At 38.8% G+C, this 23,031-nt stretch overlaps 1 protein-coding gene and 1 long non-coding RNA gene across 3 annotated transcripts; both read right to left on the bottom strand.

The window, feature by feature from the left end:
* Nucleotides 1-1,438: 1,438 nt before the first annotated feature.
* Nucleotides 1,439-17,403, bottom strand: LOC108415389 (H-2 class I histocompatibility antigen, Q9 alpha chain-like). Of its 2 annotated transcripts, none has more exons than XM_037531293.1 (7): nucleotides 17,234-17,403; nucleotides 6,134-6,394; nucleotides 5,754-6,029; nucleotides 5,072-5,356; nucleotides 4,859-4,979; nucleotides 4,617-4,649; nucleotides 1,439-4,519 (listed from the first exon to the last, which is right to left on the bottom strand). In XM_037531293.1, coding segments are annotated over exons 1-6 (999 nt in total). In that variant the 5' UTR covers nucleotides 17,289-17,403; the 3' UTR covers nucleotides 1,439-4,519; nucleotides 4,617-4,648. The 2 variants fall into 2 exon arrangements, with proteins under 2 accessions (XP_037387190.1, XP_037387191.1); XM_037531294.1 differs by having other exon boundaries at nucleotides 1,439-4,451.
* A 1,068-nt stretch (nucleotides 17,404-18,471) lies between these two features.
* Nucleotides 18,472-22,678, bottom strand: LOC119261749. The gene is made up of 5 exons (XR_005129166.1): nucleotides 22,611-22,678; nucleotides 20,805-20,865; nucleotides 20,118-20,189; nucleotides 19,863-19,931; nucleotides 18,472-19,637 (listed from the first exon to the last, which is right to left on the bottom strand). It is a non-coding gene; the product is annotated as an uncharacterized LOC119261749 (long non-coding RNA).
* Nucleotides 22,679-23,031: the final 353 nt, after the last annotated feature.

Here is a 23,031-nt window from a genome sequence, read left to right as displayed (position 1 = left end):
CCCTTGGGAGGTGTCACAGGCAAGTCCACCTGGGAGGAGACCCCGGGGAAGACCCAGGACACGCTGGCGTGACTATATTGCCCAGCTGGCCTGGGAGCACCTTGGAATCCCCCCAGGGGAGCTAGTGGAAGTGGCTGGGGAAAGGGAGGTCTGGGCCTCATTGCTTTGGATGCTCCCCCTGCGAGCCGAACCCTGGAGAAGCGGAAGATGATGGATGGATGGATGGATGGATGGATGGAGGTTCAACTAAAAATTACGATATTATTATTCTATTTATTACTGTATATGTAAAAGTTGAGTGAACAAGACAAAATTTGGGGGAAATTGTTTTCAAGGAATGTTTTGGGGTTTTTTTTCTGTGCAAGCTATTTTTTTTACAGTGTATTTCTACTTTTTTAGCAGTTTATGTTTTTACTATCCAGTTTTTCAGTCCTGTAGATTTCTATACTGGCTCAGCTACACTGTAAATGAGGGTCTCCTTCAATGAACGCCAAGTTTATATTAAGATTGATTATTTGATTGACATTTGTATTTTTGCTGTAATCCTGTGTGTTTAGTTCCATTCATCCAGCTTTACACTACATTATACACACCACTAATCCTTTACCAACTGTTTTAAACCCAGATCAGGTCCATAACATTGTTATAGCCACACACTACCAGCTGGGCTGGCCTCTAGAAGCCTGTGAAGTGTGGCCATGCTTAGGACCGTGCCAGAGGGTTCATGGGAGGTGCACATCCTCCAGAAAATGCCTGTTAGTTAAAGCAGGTGTGTGTGTTCTTTGTGTTATGTATTGGGGTTATCTTGTAGGTGTTTGTGTTGGGGGTTGGTCACCATGAGGGTGAAGTGTATGGCTATTGGTGACCTCCCCCGCAGGGTGCATGCTCTGTATGCACCTTTTTGCTGGTGTAGCAATAAATGAGCACTTTATGCACCAGAATCAGCGCCTCCTCTGTGCATTATGTATGATTATGAATGCTGTGCATAGTTATGCACTATAAACCACAATTACAAGAAACAAGTAGCTGCTAAACAAATACTGTGTACAAAGTTACACTTCATTTTACAGTTATTACTTAGTTAGTACTAAGAACTGTCAAATAGTGGTACCCAGTTAGTATCTGTCAAATTATGTAGTCTCAGCGTTTTTTGTTTTAAGTAGCTGCTCAGAAAATAGTTAGAAAAAAAACTTAATTATGTTAAGCTTCAAAGAAAACTAAAGGCCTTTTATAGATGTAACCCTTTTTCTAGTCCAGCACTGTATCACGTTCTCAACAGTGCAGCTAACAAAACCTGCTCTCAAACTGATATAAACACAGTCAGACCCTCCAGTGAGTGACATGAGACTCGAGCTGCTTTGTAGTTGTATTTATGGTGGTCTGCATTCAGTCAGACTGATTATCATAGACATGTTCAATGACACTGAAACACACGGCCTTCACACTTATTGAAAATACCATTTTAATGGGCCTTTTCACATTTTGCTGTTACAGCCTTAAACAAATTCCGTCATCTTTATCATTGCTCATCAGTCTACAAGGAAACCAGCGTAGCTTTGTGAAAACTGCTTAGCTACAATGAAAAGTCCATTTACACCCATATTACTCCTGAAAAAAAAACCAAGGCTTGGGACAAAAACAAAAAGGAGTTACATCTTTGGAAGACACACATTCTAATGTACAGATCTGTGTCATGATGTATAAAATAGGCTAAACTTTCAACTGTTATCCTGAAAGCAGTGGTTATTTTCATCTTCTTGTCCTCTGATGTAAGAAAAACTGCAACATTGAGATGAAGGTCATTAAGATGAATAACACTGAGCTAATTTTCATATTTCATATACAGTTAGAATACAGTCCACAGTGCACCAGATAAACAACCATTACACAGCTCTGTAAACTCAGCAGCTATTCAGGTCTCAGCTCTGTAACCGTTACAGAGGATGAAGCAGCACTATGGCCGTCTGAGGCATTAGCAGTCAAAGCAAGCTGGAAGAAACGAAGCTGAATATATATTAATCCCCAAATACTCTTCTAATATAACTAACCTTGAAATGGACAAACTTAAAATTCAAGTATTTGCTCTTCACATTTCTTTGTTCCATTAATAATATTACAGAACAGCTTTGATTAAATACCTGTAATTCAGAAAATAAAAACATTAAATAAAAACACAAAAAAATTAGACAAACGTTTCCACAGATCTCACAGATTAAAGGTCTCATCTTCAGGCAGCTCTGCTAGACTTAGACCAGAGTTTAGACCATAGTTTACTACAGTTTCATTTTTTCTGCTTGTGTCATTTTCATTCAGAGTCAACTTTTAAATGTCAACCTGAAATCTACACTTATTACCCTGTTAGCTAAAATAATATAACGCAGTATTATATTTAATCTCCTCTTCCTTCCCCATTTTAATGGGCCTTTTCACATTTTGCTGTTACAGCCTTAAACAAATTCCGTCATCTTTATCATTGCTCATCAGTCTACAAGGAAACCAGCATAGCTTTGTGAAAACTGCTTAGCTACAATGAAAAGTCCATTTACACCCATATTACTCCTGAAAAAAAAAAAAAAAACAAGGCTTGGGACAAAAACAAAAAGGAGTTACATCTTTGGAAGACACACATTCTAATCTACAGATCTGTGTCATGATGTATAAAATAGGCTAAACTTTCTACTGTTATCCTGAAAGCAGTGGTTATTTTCATCTTCTTGTCCTCTGATGTAAGAAAATTGTAAGAAAAACTAACATTGAGATGAAGGTCATTAAGATGAATAACACTGAGCTAATTTTCATATTTCATATACAGTTAGAATACAGTCCACAATGCACCAGATAAACAACCATTACACAGCTCTGTAAACTCAGCAGCTATTCAGGTCTCAGCTCTGTAACCGTTACAGAGGATGAAGCAGCACTATGGCCGTCTGAGGCATTAGCAGTCAAAGCGAGCTGGAAGAAATAAAGCTGAATATATATTAATCCCCAAATACTCTTCTAATATAACTAACCTTGAAATGGACAAACTTAAAATTCAAGTATTTGCTCTTCACATTTCTTTGTTTCATTAATAATATTACAGAACAGCTTTGATTAAAAACCCTTAATTCAGAAAATAAAAACATTGTTAGACACAAACATTTCCACCATGTTAATCAGAGTAACTGGAATAAAATTCCTCTCACAGCCACTGATGAGCTGTGTTCTGCTAGACTTAGACCATAGTTTAGACCATAGTTTACTACAGTTTTAGCTCTCACGGATTAAAGGTCTCATCTTCAGGCAGATCTGCTAGACTTAGACCAAGGTTTAGACCACAGTTTACTACAGTTTCATTTTTTCTGCTTGTGTCATTTTCATTCAGAGTCAACCTTTAAATGTCAACCTGAAAGCAATACTAACCTTTTTTACCCCGTTGGCTAAAATAATATTACACAGTAATATATTTAATCTCCTCTTCCTTCACCAATCATGGAGGGAAAACGAGCAGCTCTCTCACTAAAGTTTAACTCACAAATACACACGTTTGGAACGACTCGATAAATACATTATAATATTATATTATTAGTATTTTAGACGTTCATATGCTGGTTTATATTATTGAACACATTGATCCCAAACTTTTGAACAGTGATTCCAGACATTTGGACTGTGATGTTCATCACAGTAAGGAGGGAAAATCCTGATTTTCTGTTCAGTGACGTTCAGCTCTCTGACACTGGTACTGCAGGTTTTCCCTTAATACTGCTCGCTGTAGGTGTCCTTAATGGCAGGGAAGCTTGACCCATTGATGGAGCGGTCACTGTCTGCTGCAGTGTTTATCTGTCTGAGACGGAGCAGTTTCAATACCAGACAGTGATGGATTGGTCAGTCTTCACTGAAGCTGCAGTGTTTATCTGTCTGAGACGGAGCAGTTTCCATACCAGACAGTGATGGACTGGTCAGTCTTCACTGAAGCTGCAGTGTTTATCTGTCTGAGACGGAGCAGTTTCAATACCAGACAGTGATGGATTGGTCAGTCTTCACTGAAGCTGCAGTGTTTATCTGTCTGAGACGGAGCAGTTTCAATACCAGACAGTGACGGACTGGTCAGTCTTTACTGTCTGCTGCAGTGTTTATCTGTCTGAGACAGAGCAGTTTCAATACCAGACAGTGATGGATTGGTCAGTCTTCACTGAAGCTGCAGTGTTTATCTGTCTGAGACGGAGCAGTTTCAATACCAGACAGTGACGGACTGGTCAGTCTTTACTGTCTGCTGCAGTGTTTATCTGTCTGAGACAGAGCAGTTTCAATACCAGACAGTGATGGACTGGTCAGGATGCTCTCTATGATGCTTAGGTAGATGAAGTTGAGGACAGGTGTTTACAGGCTGGAACTCTTCAGGATCCTGAGGAAGTAGAGGAGCTGTTGCGTCTTCACAAAGGAGGAGATGTTCAGGGATCAGCCTCCTGAAACCAGAGTGAGTCTGTTCAGAAAACTCTTAACACGTTGGTGGATAATTCTTCTCCATTAGAGGCTATAAAACATGTAAATATTCAGCATTAAAACTCAGAGATTCATAATAAAGAGTATTAAATACTAAAGGTTATGTCATTTGACAAAGGCTCACTCACGGTCACTGGGGTTTCCTGTCACAGGCTGGAAGTCTAAAGGTAAATGGAAGATTAACAGTCTGAACAGTTTGTTGTGTGTAGAAACTCTAAATACTCATCCACTGTAAATGACCTGCTACACATCTGAGCTGTAGATGCTAAAGTGATATAAAGGAGCTACAGAAGATCAGCAGCACTGAACACATCCTCAATAAGACATATATAACAACACAGTGAAAACCACTCAGTCATGTCTGACTCACCAGGTCTTCATCCTCCTCCACATGAACACAATACCAACCAAGACAAGGAGGAGAACAAGAACAAGCCCGACTGCAGTTCCATCACTGAACTGATGATGTCCAGTAGTGGCGTCGTCAGATCCTCCAATTGAAAAAGATGAGTGAGACTGAACTGCTGATCTTATCAGTGATGTGTTGAAGCTGAAACAGACAGTAATGTTTTATTTCTCTCACCTGTGTGACCCGACGCCCGCAGCACCACCTCCTTCTCCAGTCCACTATGCTGGACAACACAGGTGTATTCATTCTTTTTCAGCTCCTCAGGTGAGACGGTCAGAACGCTCCTCTTCTGGAAGGTTCCATCCTGGTTGGGTAGCGTCTCACTGAGCTCCACGTCCTCATGCAGATCCTCTCCATTCTTCTGCCAGGAGATGTTCACTTCTTTGGGGAAGAAACCTGTAGCATGACACACCACTGGAGAAGAAGAGTCCTTCTGGAACAGAGACGCCTCAGGACGGACTGGAGAGAGAGAGAGAGAGAGAGAGAGAGAGAGAGAGAGAGAGAGAGAGAGAGAGAGAGAGAGAGAGAGAGACCTTAAGATGAGAAATATTCACTAAATTACTGACTGCATCACCAGTTTATTAAAGTAAAGTAACAAAGCTGAACACAAACATGTCTCTCATTAATGCTGTATCAATGCTGTAATAATGCTGTAATAATGCTGTATTAATGCTGTATTAATGCTGTATTAATGCTGTATTAATGCTGTATTAATGCTGAATCAATATCAGGTGTGTCAGTGTTGAGTGGTTGGTAGTTTCTCCTCCATGTTCTGGTGAGTAATCAGTGAGTAGATGATCAGCAGGGTTTCAGTGCTGAGGGTGAAACAGTTACAGTAACAGATCAGATACTGTACCTTTCCTCTCCAGACTGGATCTGCCGTACTCCACATACTTCTGTAGCCATGCAGTGCATTCATTCAGCAGGTAGGCCTTCACCTGAGCAGCATAAACTTTTTGACTGTCCCACCTCCTTTTGGTAATAACAGCTTTAGGATGAGCTGCAGTCCAGGTTTCAGTGTTCAGATCAAAGCTGATGAAGTCTTCTCCATCATAACCGTACAGCCAGTGTCCTCTAATAGCACCATCAGTGTCCAGCTCACAGCCGTACATCTGCTGCACTGTGTGAAACCCTGCACACACACACACACACACACACACACACACACACACAGAATAAATCCATGACAGCAATATTCTCCAACACTCTCCACACTCCTTTCATCAGTAGACTCACCTCCAGTCTGGTTGAAGCGCTTCATTAGATTAATCAAATCATGTCTGAACTCCTCCTGATGATGCTGACTAGTCTCTGTCTCTGTCTTCCAGTAGTCTTCACGCTCATTCTTCTCCATCCACTCAGTCTTTGGGATCTTCTTCCTGATATTACCATCATAGTAAACAACCTGTTCTCCATCCAGCAGACCCTCTGAAATGAACTCTGGGGAATGTAGTCCTGGTGTGACTGCAGTATAATGGTACTGCAGAGAGTGAGAGGCTGTAGAGATAAAAACAAGTATTGGAATAAATGTTCAGTCATTTTCATTCAACTTTATTCTGTTATGTACTTTTTTAGTCCTACAAGTGAATGTTGTCATATTGTACCAGTAGGTCATGTAGGGCTGCTATTAATTTTCCATACATTTTGTGTGACGCATGAAATGGGATAAACACTAACACAGAATGAATGTTACAAAAATATTTATTGTTGTTGTTGTTATTATTATTATTATTACAGTGTGCCAGTGCTTTACATATTCTGCATTTAAAGCCCCAGATGAGGTCAAAAGATGTGTCTGGGTGACCCGTAAACACACACACACACACATACACACATACACACACACACAGCACACTAAAGTCCTTAAATCAGACTATAGGCTCTACAGGCTTTTCCTTCCATCTGTGCAGTCTTCCCCATTCATATTCCAACACTTCCCCAATACAAAACAATAGACCGACAGGTTTATATGTGCATTAAGGTAAAGAGACTGACAGGTTTATATGAGCATTAAGGTAAAGAGACTGACAGGTTTAGATGTGCATTAAGGTAAAGAGACCGACAGGTTTATATGTGCATTAAGGTAAAGAGACCGACAGGTTTATATGTGCATTAAGGTAAAGAGACTGACAGGTTTATATGAGCATTAAGGTAAAGAGACTGACAGGTTTATATGTGCATTAAGGTAAGAGACCGACAGGTTTATATGAGCATTAAGGTAAAGAGACCGACAGGTTTATATGTGCATTAAGGTAAAGAGACCGACAGGTTTATATGTGCATTAAGGTAAAGAGACCGACAGGTTTATATGTGCATTAAGGTAAAGAGACCGACAGGTTTATATGTGCATTAAGGTAAAGAGACCGACAGGTTTATATGTGCATTAAGGTAAAGAGACCGACAGGTTTATATGTGCATTAAGGTAAAGAGACCGACAGGTTTATATGTGCATTAAGGTAAAGAGACCGACAGGTTTATATGTGCATTAAGGTAAAGAGACCGACAGGTTTATATGTGCATTAAGGTAAAGAGACTGACAGGTTTATATGAGCATTAAGGTAAAGAGACCGACAGGTTTATATGTGCATTAAGGTAAAGAGACTGACAGGTTTATATGAGCATTAAGGTAAAGAGACCGACAGGTTTATATGTGCATTAAGGTAAAGAGACCGACAGGTTTATATGTGCATTAAGGTAAAGAGACCGACAGGTTTATATGTGCATTAAGGTAAAGAGACCGACAGGTTTATATGTGCATTAAGGTAAAGAGACCGACAGGTTTATATGTGCATTAAGGTAAAGAGACCGACAGGTTTAGATGTGCATTAAGGTAAAGAGACCGACAGGTTTAGATGTGCATTAAGGTAAAGAGACCGACAGGTTTAGATGTGCATTAAGGTAAAGAGACCGACAGGTTTAGATTGTGCATTAAGGTAAAGAGACCGACAGGTTTAGATGTGCATTAAGGTAAAGAGACCGACAGGTTTAGATGTGCATTAAGGTAAAGAGACCGACAGGTTTAGATGTGCATTAAGGTAAAGAGACCGACAGGTTTAGATGTGCATTAAGGTAAAGAGACCGACAGGTTTAGATGTGCATTAAGGTAAAGAGACCGACAGGTTTAGATGTGCATTAAGGTAAAGAGACCGACAGGTTTATATGTGCATTAAGGTAAAGAGACAGACAGGTTTATATGTGCATTAAGGTAAAGAGACCGACAGGTTTATATGTGCATTAAGGTAAAGAGACCGACAGGTTTATATGTGCATTAAGGTAAAGAGACCGACAGGTTTAGATGTGCATTAAGGTAAAGAGACTGACAGGTTTAGATGTGCATTAAGGTAAAGAGACTGACAGGTTTAGATGTGCATTAAGGTAAAGAGACTGACAGGTTTATATGAGCATTAAGGTAAAGAGACTGACAGGTTTATATGAGCATTAAGGTAAAGAGACTGACAGGTTTATATGAGCATTAAGGTAAACAGACTGACAGGTTTATATGAGCATTAAGGTAAACAGACAGACAGGTTTATATGAGCATTAAGGTAAAGAGACAGACAGGTTTATATGTGCATTAAGGTAAAGAGACCGACAGGTTTATATGAGCATTAAGGTAAAGAGACCGACAGGTTTAGATGTGCATTAAGGTAAAGAGACCGACAGGTTTATATGTGCATTAAGGTAAAGAGACCGACAGGTTTATATGTGCATTAAGGTAAAGAGACCGACAGGTTTATATGTGCATTAAGGTAAAGAGACCGACAGGTTTATATGAGCATTAAGGTAAAGAGACCGACAGGTTTATATGTGCATTAAGGTAAAGAGACCGACAGGTTTATATGTGCATTAAGGTAAAGAGACCGACAGGTTTATATGTGCATTAAGGTAAAGAGACAGACAGGTTTATATGTGCATTAAGGTAAAGAGACCGACAGGTTTATATGTGCATTAAGGTAAAGAGACCGACAGGTTTATATGTGCATTAAGGTAAAGAGACCGACAGGTTTATATGTGCATTAAGGTAAAGAGACCGACAGGTTTATATGTGCATTAAGGTAAAGAGACCGACAGGTTTATATGTGCATTAAGGTAAAGAGACCGACAGGTTTATATGTGCATTAAGGTAAAGAGACCGACAGGTTTATATGTGCATTAAGGTAAAGAGACCGACAGGTTTATATGTGCATTAAGGTAAAGAGACCGACAGGTTTATACGTGCATTAAGGTAAAGAGACCGACAGGTTTATATGTGCATTAAGGTAAAGAGACCGACAGGTTTATATGTGCATTAAGGTAAAGAGACCGACAGGTTTATATGTGCATTAAGGTAAAGAGACCGACAGGTTTATATGTGCATTAAGGTAAAGAGACCGACAGGTTTATATGAGCATTAAGGTAAAGAGACCGACAGGTTTATATGTGCATTAAGGTAAAGAGACAGACAGGTTTATATGAGCATTAAGGTAAAGAGACCGACAGGTTTATATGTGCATTAAGGTAAAGAGACCGACAGGTTTATATGTGCATTAAGGTAAAGAGACCGACAGGTTTATATGTGCATTAAGGTAAAGAGACCGACAGGTTTATTTGTGCATTAAGGTAAAGAGACCGACAGGTTTATATGTGCATTAAGGTAAAGAGACCGACAGGTTTATATGTGCATTAAGGTAAAGAGACCGACAGGTTTATATGTGCATTAAGGTAAAGAGACCGACAGGTTTATATGTGCATTAAGGTAAAGAGACCGACAGGTTTATATGTGCATTAAGGTAAAGAGACCGACAGGTTTATATGTGCATTAAGGTAAAGAGACCGACAGGTTTAGATGTGCATTAAGGTAAAGAGACCGACAGGTTTATATGTGCATTAAGGTAAAGAGACCGACAGGTTTAGATGTGCATTAAGGTAAAGAGACCGACAGGTTTAGATGTGCATTAAGGTAAAGAGACCGACAGGTTTAGATGTGCATTAAGGTAAAGAGACCGACAGGTTTATATGTGCATTAAGGTAAAGAGACCGACAGGTTATATGTGCATTAAGGTAAAGAGACCGACAGGTTTATATGTGCATTAAGGTAAAGAGACCGACAGGTTTATATGTGCATTAAGGTAAAGAGACCGACAGGTTTATATGTGCATTAAGGTAAAGAGACCGACAGGTTTAGATGTGCATTAAGGTAAAGAGACCGACAGGTTTAGATGTGCATTAAGGTAAAGAGACCGACAGGTTTATATGTGCATTAAGGTAAAGAGACCGACAGGTTTAGATGTGCATTAAGGTAAAGAGACCGACAGGTTTAGATGTGCATTAAGGTAAAGAGACCGACAGGTTTAGATGTGCATTAAGGTAAAGAGACCGACAGGTTTATATGAGCATTAAGGTAAAGAGACCGACAGGTTTATATGTGCATTAAGGTAAAGAGACCGACAGGTTTAGATGTGCATTAAGGTAAAGAGACCGACAGGTTTATATGAGCATTAAGGTAAAGAGACCGACAGGTTTAGATGTGCATTAAGGTAAAGAGACCGACAGGTTTAGATGTGCATTAAGGTAAAGAGACCGACAGGTTTAGATGTGCATTAAGGTAAAGAGACCGACAGGTTTAGATGTGCATTAAGGTAAAGAGACCGACAGGTTTAGATGTGCATTAAGGTAAAGAGACCGACAGGTTTAGATGTGCATTAAGGTAAAGAGACCGACAGGTTTAGATGTGCATTAAGGTAAAGAGACCGACAGGTTTAGATGTGCATTAAGGTAAAGAGACCGACAGGTTTAGATGTGCATTAAGGTAAAGAGACCGACAGGTTTAGATGTGCATTAAGGTAAAGAGACCGACAGGTTTAGATGTGCATTAAGGTAAAGAGACCGACAGGTTTAGATGTGCATTAAGGTAAAGAGACCGACAGGTTTAGATGTGCATTAAGGTAAAGAGACCGACAGGTTTATATGTGCATTAAGGTAAAGAGACCGACAGGTTTATATGAGCATTAAGGTAAAGAGACCGACAGGTTTATATGTGCATTAAGGTAAAGAGACAGACAGGTTTATATGTGCATTAAGGTAAAGAGACCGACAGGTTTATATGTGCATTAAGGTAAAGAGACCGACAGGTTTATATGTGCATTAAGGTAAAGAGACCGACAGGTTTATATGTGCATTAAGGTAAAGAGACCGACAGGTTTATATGTGCATTAAGGTAAAGAGACCGACAGGTTTATATGTGCATTAAGGTAAAGAGACCGACAGGTTTATATGTGCATTAAGGTAAAGAGACCGACAGGTTTATATGTGCATTAAGGTAAAGAGACTGACAGGTTTATATGTGCATTAAGGTAAAGAGACCGACAGGTTTATATGTGCATTAAGGTAAAGAGACCGACAGGTTTAGATGTGCATTAAGGTAAAGAGACCGACAGGTTTAGATGTGCATTAAGGTAAAGAGACCGACAGGTTTAGATGTGCATTAAGGTAAAGAGACCGACAGGTTTAGATGTGCATTAAGGTAAAGAGACCGACAGGTTTAGATGTGCATTAAGGTAAAGAGACCGACAGGTTTATATGTGCATTAAGGTAAAGAGACCGACAGGTTTATATGTGCATTAAGGTAAAGAGACCGACAGGTTTATATGTGCATTAAGGTAAAGAGACCGACAGGTTTATATGTGCATTAAGGTAAAGAGACCGACAGGTTTATATGTGCATTAAGGTAAAGAGACCGACAGGTTTATATGTGCATTAAGGTAAAGAGACCGACAGGTTTATATGTGCATTAAGGTAAAGAGACCGACAGGTTTATATGTGCATTAAGGTAAAGAGACCGACAGGTTTATATGTGCATTAAGGTAAAGAGACCGACAGGTTTATATGTGCATTAAGGTAAAGAGACCGACAGGTTTATATGTGCATTAAGGTAAAGAGACCGACAGGTTTATATGTGCATTAAGGTAAAGAGACCGACAGGTTTATATGTGCATTAAGGTAAAGAGACCGACAGGTTTATATGTGCATTAAGGTAAAGAGACCGACAGGTTTATATGTGCATTAAGGTAAAGAGACCGACAGGTTTATATGTGCATTAAGGTAAAGAGACCGACAGGTTTATATGTGCATTAAGGTAAAGAGACCGACAGGTTTATATGTGCATTAAGGTAAAGAGACCGACAGGTTTATATGTGCATTAAGGTAAAGAGACCGACAGGTTTATATGTGCATTAAGGTAAAGAGACCGACAGGTTTAGATGTGCATTAAGGTAAAGAGACCGACAGGTTTAGATGTGCATTAAGGTAAAGAGACCGACAGGTTTATATGTGCATTAAGGTAAAGAGACCGACAGGTTTATATGTGCATTAAGGTAAAGAGACCGACAGGTTTATATGTGCATTAAGGTAAAGAGACAGACAGGTTTATATGTGCATTAAGGTAAAGAGACCGACAGGTTTATATGTGCATTAAGGTAAAGAGACCGACAGGTTTATATGTGCATTAAGGTAAAGAGACCGACAGGTTTATATGTGCATTAAGGTAAAGAGACTGACAGGTTTAGATGTGCATTAAGGTAAAGAGACTGACAGGTTTATATGTGCATTAAGGTAAAGAGACTGACAGGTTTAGATGTGCATTAAGGTAAAGAGACTGACAGGTTTATATGTGCATTAAGGTAAAGAGACTGACAGGTTTAGATGTGCATTAAGGTAAAGAGACTGACAGGTTTATATGAGCATTAAGGTAAAGAGACTGACAGGTTTATATGAGCATTAAGGTAAAGAGACTGACAGGTTTATATGAGCATTAAGGTAAAGAGACAGACAGGTTTATATGAGCATTAAGGTAAAGAGACAGACAGGTTTATATGTGCATTAAGGTAAAGAGACTGACAGGTTTATATGTGCATTAAGGTAAAGAGACTGACAGGTTTATATGAGCATTAAGGTAAAGAGACTGACAGGTTTATATGAGCATTAAGGTAAACAGACAGACAGGTTTATATGAGCATTAAGGTAAAGAGACAGACAGGTTTATATGTGCATTAAGGTAAAGAGACTGACAGGTTTATATGTGCATTAAGGTAAAGAGACTGACAGGTTTATATGAGCATTAAGGTAAAGAGACTGACAGGTTTAGATGTGCATTAAGGTAAAGAGACAGACAGGTTTATATGAGCATTAAGGTAAAGAGACTGACAGGTTTAGATGTGCATTAAGGTAAAGAGACAGACAGGTTTATATGAGCATTAAGGTAAAGAGACTGACAGGTTTATATGAGCATTAAGGTAAAGAGACTGACAGGTTTATATGTGCATTAAGGTAAAGAGACTGACAGGTTTATATGAGCATTAAGGTAAAGAGACAGACAGGTTTATATGTGCATTAAGGTAAAGAGACTGACAGGTTTATATGAGCATTAAGGTAAAGAGACTGACAGGTTTAGATGTGCATTAAGGTAAAGAGACTGACAGGTTTATATGAGCATTAAGGTAAAGAGACTGACAGGTTTAGATGTGCATTAAGGTAAAGAGACTGACAGGTTTATATGAGCATTAAGGTAAAGAGACTGACAGGTTTATATGAGCATTAAGGTAAAGAGACTGACAGGTTTATATGAGCATTAAGGTAAAGAGACCGACAGGTTTATATGAGCATTAAGGTAAAGAGACAGACAGGTTTAGATGTGCATTAAGGTAAAGAGACCGACAGGTTTATATGTGCATTAAGGTAAAGAGACTGACAGGTTTATATGAGCATTAAGGTAAAGAGACTGACAGGTTTATATGAGCATTAAGGTAAAGAGACAGACAGGTTTATATGTGCATTAAGGTAAAGAGACTGACAGGTTTATATGAGCATTAAGGTAAAGAGACTGACAGGTTTAGATGTGCATTAAGGTAAAGAGACTGACAGGTTTATATGAGCATTAAGGTAAAGAGACCGACAGGTTTAGATGAGCATTAAGGTAAAGAGACTGACAGGTTTATATGTGCATTAAGGTAAAGAGACTGACAGGTTTATATGTGCATTAAGGTTAAACTGTTAGACCATCCAGGCTGATGACTGCACTGATGTTAGGGGAAACCTATAGCTTGATGTAATGACACTGCAGGACATTAGTAGATGTATTGTGTGTGTAACTCCCTGTCTCAAGTTTGATCTAGTGTTTAGTATTAATGGTTAAAAATCAACATTTTTTCTTGGTAGAGTTTCCATAAATGTCCATCTCAAATTCTTTTAAAGGAAACAACACCAATCCACTACAAAGACGAGATATTTAATGTTCAAACAGATAAACTTTATTGTTTTTTGCAAATATTCACTCATTTTGAATTTGATGCCTGCAACACGTTCCAGAGAAGTTGGGACAGGGGCGTGTTTCCCACTGTGTTACATCACCTTTCCTTCTAACACTCAATAAGCGTTTGGGAACTGTGGACACTGATTGTTGAAGCTTTGTAGGTGGAATTCTTTCCCATTCTTGCTTGATGTACAACTTCAGTTGCTCAGCAGTGTCCCAACTTCATTGGAACTGGGGTTGTATGTAAGTGACTTGTGTACGTCTGCCAGCTGCACACCTTTACACCATTACCAGATTTCTCAATGCTCCCAAAGACCCCCAATATCACACAGTGAGTGTACAGTTTGCTACATGTGCTCTTATATAATCTATATATTTAATCTATATATTTAATCTTTTGATTAAACATCCCAACTGGCTGAGGGATAAAAAGTTCCTAAACTTAAGTCAAGGTGCTCTAAACACGACTTAGAACATGATAAATCAGACAAAACAATCTTTCCAGACTTGCCCTGCAGGCTGTTGTGACCTCATCCTCCAAAGACTGAACTACAATCTCAACTTTACCAAAAACACAGCTTTACCACATAGAACTGCACCCCACTCTGGGCCCCAAAAGATCTTAACCTTAACCTGTGAGTCTGTGTGTGTGTGTGTGTGTGTGTGTGTGTGTGTGTGTGTGTGTGTGTGTGTGTGTGTGTGTGTGTGTGTGTATTTTATGATACTATTGGATCAATATATACACCAAGCATTCATAAGACCTAACCTGCATAATTAGTATGAATGTCGTATTAGACGCTCCAAACACAGTAAGAAGGTAGTTATTTAACAGAGAAGTGCTGATCTAAAGTGGATAATCCATACTCAGCACTACCAATCATTGTAAATAAGATGTTTTACCTTACAAAACAGGTTACCTGTAGGTTATAAACTGAAATAATCTTGCTCCAAATCCACCAGAGGAAAAACAATCAGCAATGAGTTCTCTGTGCTTCGCCAACCACAGTCATATCTATACATTAAGATCACAAACACAAACGACATCCTCTCCTTTATTAAGGCTCATGCATGCAGTAACTGGAATTGTGAGGATTTTCTAATTCTATATATTTAGAGGACTACATGATAGTCCTGTTCCACTTTCTGAGGCTGTTTTCTTTAAACAGTGTCATTTTATGTAATGTAACTGTACTAAACTGAATCCAGCTGTGTTCCTGACTATCAGGCAGCTCCACTGTAGTGCCTCACTGAACTGATGCAGCATCTGTGTATGTATAATTACGGCAGAGCGTTTGGATGGAAATGTAAAAAGATCAAAATAAAAATAATAATAATTATGTGTGTAAACAGGTATGAGACGCCGTTTGTAAACAGGGCATGAATTACAATTACATACATGAAGCATATTACAAATATTTTCTGGATTACAAATACAGAAATCCTCTCTTAATACATCAGTTGATCTGTCTCTACAGAAACTGCTCTGTTAGGAATTCAGTGTCAATAGTTCACAATGAATTTAGGGTCTGTAAACAAGTCCAAAAAAGGAATTTAAGATGCAGATTCACATGAATGAAAACTTTTGCATTGTAATAAAGAGTAAAAATAAAAATGTGATCTTTAAAAATCACTGCTTCTTTCATGTTTTGTCAGACAGATCCTTATAATTCCAAGCAGAAACTGAGTTCTTGGATTAGGAGGTTCTCCAGTGGACCTTTTCCAAAAGAACATTCATATATTGAGGATGTTGATACTGAACATTTAGAGCGTCTGTCATTTTCAGGTGTGACACCGACGTGTTCCACATATCAGTTTGGCTGTTTGGAATGAATTTGGAATTCTCAGGGACTTTAACCACTCCATAAAAGCTCAGTCTAACTGCAGAACTGCTTATAGTTACACTATTTATACCCACAGACCTTAATCTGTAGTTGCCTTATGTCACTTTAGTGTTCATCATTTGACCTCTTACATTTATATTATTTTTTATTCTATTTTTTTTACAATCGGTGTTTATTTTTAGTTTCTATTTAAATTCACACTTTTCCTGGTTACCAACTATTTAAAGTTATTGCTACATCATGGGCGTCTGAGTAATGCAGTTTCAGTTCACCGTATGTCCTGTACATATTGTAGTATTGACTACATAAATAAATAAAGACTAACTTGGCTGACTTCACTTGAGAAATATCTTTGAAGTTCAGTATCTCAAAACAGCTCAGAACGCAGACAGAACTTTATAATCCCAAAGGGGAGGACATGACTTTAACGTGCTCTGCAGACACATTAGTGACATGATGGGCAGAATGTTATAAAATACACATACAGCAAGATTTCACTTCTCACACAAAACTCAATATTTAAAGAAATAAAAGAGAAAAGCTCCCGTTCTAACTTCCCCTGTCTGCCTGCTTATATATCCTTATATGCTGCTAATATAAATCTACTGCCCTCATCTGCCCTCACTGTATCACTCACATTACCCCATTTCACCCAACATGGCAACCCTGAAAGTCTCCGCTCAGTAGTTCAAACTGGCAGATCAGTGTTTTAATTCTACACAGTGCTGCTAATATAAATCTACTGCCCTCATCTGCCCTCACTGTATCACTCACATTACACCATTTCACCCAACATGGCAACCCTGAAAGTCCCCCCTCAGTAGTTCAAACTGGCAGATCAGTGTTTTAATTCTACACAGTGCTGCTAATATAAATCTACTGCCCTCATCTGCTCTCACTGTATCACTCACATTACCCCATTTCACCCAACATGGCAACCCTGCAAGTGCCCCGCTCAGTAGCTCAAACTGGCTGAGCTGCTGGTTCATTCATTCAGTCACATCAGCTCCACCCCCTCACTGCTGCTACTCCAAGTACAGGGGGTTGTGGAAAGTATATATTTTAAATCGCCGTTAATTAACGGACCATGAAACTTCTATCATATTCTTCAACAAGATCAAACGCCGCGTGGTGTTATTTCAGGAAGTTCACCATCTTGACTGACTGTTTATTTCAGCACAAGATCATTTTAACTGAGATCAGACTGACCTGATGATGCGAGATCAACAGCAGACACCAGAAACAGCCACCAGAACTTCTTCATGTCTAACCGGTGTAGACGCGCGTCTTTCTGTGTTTATCACGACGTATTTCTCTTTAACTCGAGCGGCGGGTCTTCTCTGTACACGGAGAGCTAGACGGTCTGTAGATGGAAGTGAAGGGTTGCCAGATAATCTGATTCCATAACAACACAAGACAGTAACAACACAGTTCTGCACGAGAAGGCAGTGCGTGAGACACGCAACAGCTTAAAACGTTGTTTTAAAACAGTTCATCTCATCGACACGTTTCAGTCTGTTTAATGCCTTTTCTATGTACACAGCCACATGCAGCCGTTTCTTCACCCCTGGTCTGAGTGGAAATCAGTGAACACGTCACAGAGCCCTGCAATGGACTGGCAACCTGTCCAGGGTGAATCCTGCCTTTCGCCCCATGACAGCTGGGATAGGCTCCTGAGCCCCGCCCCCATCAGATGATTTGATGACGTCCTCTACAGACAGCACACTTAAACAGGGCATTTTTCTGATCATTTTAGATTTCTAAACATTTCTCCTCGAATTATTCGAGTTTCACTCCAGTATTTAACACACTGTAAAACCTGATGAGTTAAGTAAACTCAAATGGTTTGATGAAACTGATTGCCTTAAACCATTTAAGTTTAATAACTCAAACTATTTGAGCCTAAAATAATTTCTAACATGAGTGGGAACAACGGACATAATCATTGTAATATAGAATTGAGTAAATTAAGTGACTTGTACTAACTCTGTTCACAGTTTTAATGTCACTTTTTTTAAGTATTCTGGACTCGTTTAACAGTTGTACTACCTCATTCAAATTAAGTATGTCTGACTTAACAGACTTGCACTACACTAACTTAAATTCATTGTTTTTACACAACTCCATAAAATCAAGTTGAACTAACTCATTTTCAACTATTAAGGTTAAAAAACTAGGCTACAGTTGTACGAACTTCCTATCAAACAGTAGCAACTCATTTCATTTAAGGAAACCGATTGCCTTAAATAATTTAAGTTGCATTAACTCAAATCAAACACTTAAAACAAAAACATTTTTTAAGAACAGCTATAAATGTAAGAATCACTACCAAAACATTTACATGTAAACATTTATTTTGTCTGATAACTTAAACAGCAATGAATATCCTCCCACAGCTGACACAAAAACTAAAGTTGTTCAAAACAAAACACCACCAAACAAAAAAAACCTAAAATAAATAAAATAGTTGGAAAAGAGAGCAACACAGTTAAATAAGCAATCTTTAAAAGCATAAACATTACTGTTTTAAATAAAATCAAGAAAGAGGAATGTGGAATTAAAACATTGCTATAAGGTACACACACCTTAAAGAATATCACTGTCACAGTCTCTTCCTGTGGTTAAAGTATCATTCTGTCAACAAAAAACACTATTATCAGCTAAATGTGCCTTACATGCACAGCCTTGACTGTGTTTGAGAACAGCTATAAATGGAAGAGTCATTACCAAAATATTTACATGTCAGCCTCAATTTCAACAACACTGAACACAACCAATTGTTGGTAGAATCATGACCTGAACAAGTTACAAAGAAACATAAAAATAAAAACACTAGTTCTCAGTAAAATGTGTGTTATGTACACAGTCTCAGTACACATTTCCATCAATGGTTATTGCTGAATTTTTTTACCCAAACAAATTGTACTTCAACACTTTTCACCACCAGTTCTTTGCCAAATGAGTACACTTCACTGATCTGCTTATAGTAATAGTCATATTTATTAACCTTGTGAACCTAGTTAAATCTAGATGCACTAACAATAGAACACAATAACTTAGCATACAATAATTACCTGCCTCTTTGATCAATTAATTTTGATTAATTAATTTCAGCACAAACAATGATACTGGGGGAAAAAAACCCACTAATGGCCTGGTTCTCTGGAACATGTATATTGTTTTTGGTAGTAAAACCTTTGGCAGGTTAATTATTTTTCACTATTGGGCTTATGCATTAAAGCCCAATGATTACATTCAAGCACCATTGACCTGTCAGAACATATTCAGTCTGAGAAAATCAATCTAGCTCATTCCTCAATGCCTGCAACTTCGGTTTGAGTTGCCTTCTTCCATCATCAAGATTTAAGATGACAATCTGGACGAACTCAAAGAAGCCTGCCAACTTCTCTGGATAGCTCAAATGTAGAGCAAACAGTAAGCCAAACAAATTTACCAGTGCATCTGCCCAAGATCTGTGGGACATTACCACCTGATCCTCAAGGATAACCGATACACTGAGTGGCTGAAACGGGATTACTGAAGGCACATTGTCTTCATCTACCACAGCCACCAGTGCCACTGGCCCCTTGAGGAATTCTTCAAACTCCTCCTCCTGAAAGAAGAAAACACCTTTAGATATGATGGGTTCATGAAAGGAAAAATACTGGCATCAAGTCCTGTACAAAATATAAACCATGCAGGGGTATTAAACCCCCCCCCCCCAAAAAAAAACACATTCTCAACATAGCAAACAATGATAGCCACACTTTTTTTATGGAGAACAGTTGCATATCTGCACCAACAAGATGAATAAAAGTAAGAGAATATATAAATGTACCTTGCAGTTCTTGAAGACTGCTGATGAGTCTTCTTTCAAGATACTGATCCCCTTCTGGAACTTTTGAGCCTATGAGAAGTGGAAGCAGTCTAAGCAAAGTGTGGTTCTCATGCCCATTCCCACCTATTGTTCCTCGAGTGCCAAAGTTTTGCGGGATCGGGTGGGGGCGGTCAACTTTGTCATTATGCTGGTAGGAAAAGGTCATTATTGCCCTATTCAAATCCTCCATAGAGAAATATTTTTTCATTATCATACCTTTTAAACAGAGAGCAAGCTCCACTGGAATAACACCTTCTAACAGATCATGTAGGATGTCGGGTGGAAATCCTATGATGGGATGAAAAAAAGACAGATGGTCAGAGAGAACACAAGTATCTTTAACACCATAATCTTCTTGATTGTGACTGTCCTTTATTCTTTGAATAAGGTGATCATGTTGCTCTTTTGTCCTCATCTCACAACTTCCAGCATCTGATGTCTGCATGTCATTCCTGGTAGCAAGGCAAAACCGGCAGCAGCATGAACACCTAAAACTCTCTTTCAAGCCAGCTAGCCCATTGGCAGCAAGGTTATCAGCGACAACAGAGAACACTGTTCCTCTGAGACAGTCTCCAACTGTCTCAATGTAGACACCTTCCACTTCCAAGGTCTTAAGGTCATTCAAGAGAGGTGCAAACACTTTTGCATATCCAAACTGTCGTACATCATTAGAATTACACAAAAGAGCAAGTTGCATTGAGTGTAATGCTGAGCGGTATTTTGCTGGCAGGTTAGCTAAAATCCAGTAAACAGCATATATTTTGTGTATTTTCTTTGAAGTTCCAAGAGGGTTAGCAATTTCAAATTCATCCACATAGAGAATTACAGATATCTTCATTCCCTCACCTGAAAGAAGTGGATTTTCATGATAGTAAGAGCCATCACGATATGAAGAATACTCACCAGGCTGCTGTGTGTTGGTTTCTTGGATGGCCTCAAAAACGTCAGCTTTATTTAGCAAAACCTGCAGAGATGAGAGAATGGGCACATACATATAAGCATGCTGGGAAGACTCAATGAGGTACTCGACAGGCTTAACATATGGAAACTTTTCTTCATAATATGATTTTCTCCTCTTAGCTGTTGACAGAGGAGCTTCACATGTAATGGATTTGTGCAAAATTTTACTCTCTGAAACTGCCTGGACAACTTCATTTACAACTGTGTCCGTAAAAGAGCAGTTATGCTTATTCAGTATTTTGATAACAGCTTCTTTGACAATAGGTTCTGAAAGTGAAAATAACTGATCAATGTGCTCAATAATTTCCTGCGTTGCTCTTTCTGATACATGCAGAATTGTCTGCAACTTCAAAAAGAATGCTGCTAGATTATACTGCAATTGTTCTGCTAATTCACCAGTGCTGGTACCTGTCTCTGGTATGGTTTCATCTTCATCCGACACATCTAAAGGATCTTGTTCAATTTCCCGGTCATGAGAAATATCTGTCTCACTTTGCACAACAATGGATACATCAAATTCTGAAGCATTATGATGTTCCCTACACTTGTGAGAATTAAACGTGGAGTAGACATTTGTTTTAAATGTGCAGTGCCTAAAAGGACATGGCACTGTTTGCTTCTGTCTTAAATGACCTCTTAAATGAAGAAACATATCCTTCTCCTCAAATGGCTGCTTAAAATCACACAGAGGACAATGAAAAGCTAAACTGTCGACTACACTGACACTAGTTCTGTCTTCTTTCCTTTTCACAGGATGCACTCTAGACATGTGTATCTTGAGCGAATTGAAAGTGCTAAATGTGCACATGCAGTGGTGATACAAGCATGGCAAGGGTGAAACTGTTGAATACTGTCCATGCTGGAGTCTGTAATGTCTTAATAACTGTACTTTGATGGAGCTAGAGAATACACACAACTTGCATTTCCACATTATGTATCCCACCTCGGCCAACACCTAACATCAAAAGAACAATGCAAATAATTTTGTCAAGAGTAAGTTCACAACAGGACAAGGTGCATATCTAAATTCGACAGATTGATTCGGGAAAAAGTTTACATCACGATTTACCAACACAATGTGGCAAAACTTGGATATCTACCACTTGCTGAGCCTACTCACCCACAAAACAAGCACTCGTTAAGTTAGTCGTTTATAATCAGTAACATTTAATAAATGTGCTGTCCATTGGTTTGCTTCTTAACAACTCAACTAGCATTAATCAATGTTACTTCAGTACAACGTGTCTGGTACACTCACGGCAAAGTTTATCAAGTTCTGTACTGATTAAGCATAAAATGGACGAGTGATGCTAGGTAGTGCTAGCTACTCAGCGGGTTAGCTGGCTAGGCTCAGCTGCTGCATTATTTTTGTGGCGTTACTTTCAAGTTTTCCAAGTTCGTGTAGTTAGATAAAATGACTGATAGCCAACAAATGTCTAATTCAGCCAACAGACGTAGTCAAAACAATAGTTAACATAAAAAGCAATTTTACATCCAAAATGCAGCAGCAGGGCGAATATGAAGGGCTGACCTCAACGCTTGTCCGTGTTCAAATGTCCGTTGCTAACACTGAATACTCCCTTCAGTAAGCTAGCTGGCTAGCATGCTAGGCTGTCACATAAAACGTTAGCTTGTTATTTGCCATAAGCTTGTAACAAAATAACCGGCGTATTTGCTTGGTTTAGTCTAATACTTTAATAATTCCGAGATCCAAAAATATATGACAAACAAATAGGCTGTTTCTCTCACCTTCGAAGTCCCAGTGATGATCTCTTTTGCTGGAGATGATCCTCAGGTGTTCACAAGTGCTTTCAGGGTGAAGGCTTTGGAGTTTCAGCAACGTTCCATGTAATTAGTAGGGCTGGCCGTGTATTCAAGACGTTACGTGAGAGGCGAGTTTCGATTTGATTCCGAACAGTTTGCACGCATACGTGCCCAAATGGACTTAGAAATATTTTACTGGCACAGTCTATTAACAGTAGTCTGTCGCTAAAATGTATCCTTACAGAACACAGATCTGAATTTGGATTGTATTTGACATAAGATAAAGTGGAAAATGAAGTAAAATGGGGGAAAAAGGTAGATTTCTTTCCACAACTTTAGAAATTGTAAACTTAGTTAACAGTAGTTAATAGAAAATAGTAAAGATTACATATTTTAATAAATTCAT

This window comes from Pygocentrus nattereri, chromosome 20, assembly GCF_015220715.1.
Source record: "Pygocentrus nattereri isolate fPygNat1 chromosome 20, fPygNat1.pri, whole genome shotgun sequence".
Classification (NCBI taxonomy): Eukaryota; Metazoa; Chordata; class Actinopteri; order Characiformes; family Serrasalmidae; genus Pygocentrus; species Pygocentrus nattereri.
This window is presented reverse-complemented; position numbering and strand designations above follow the sequence as displayed.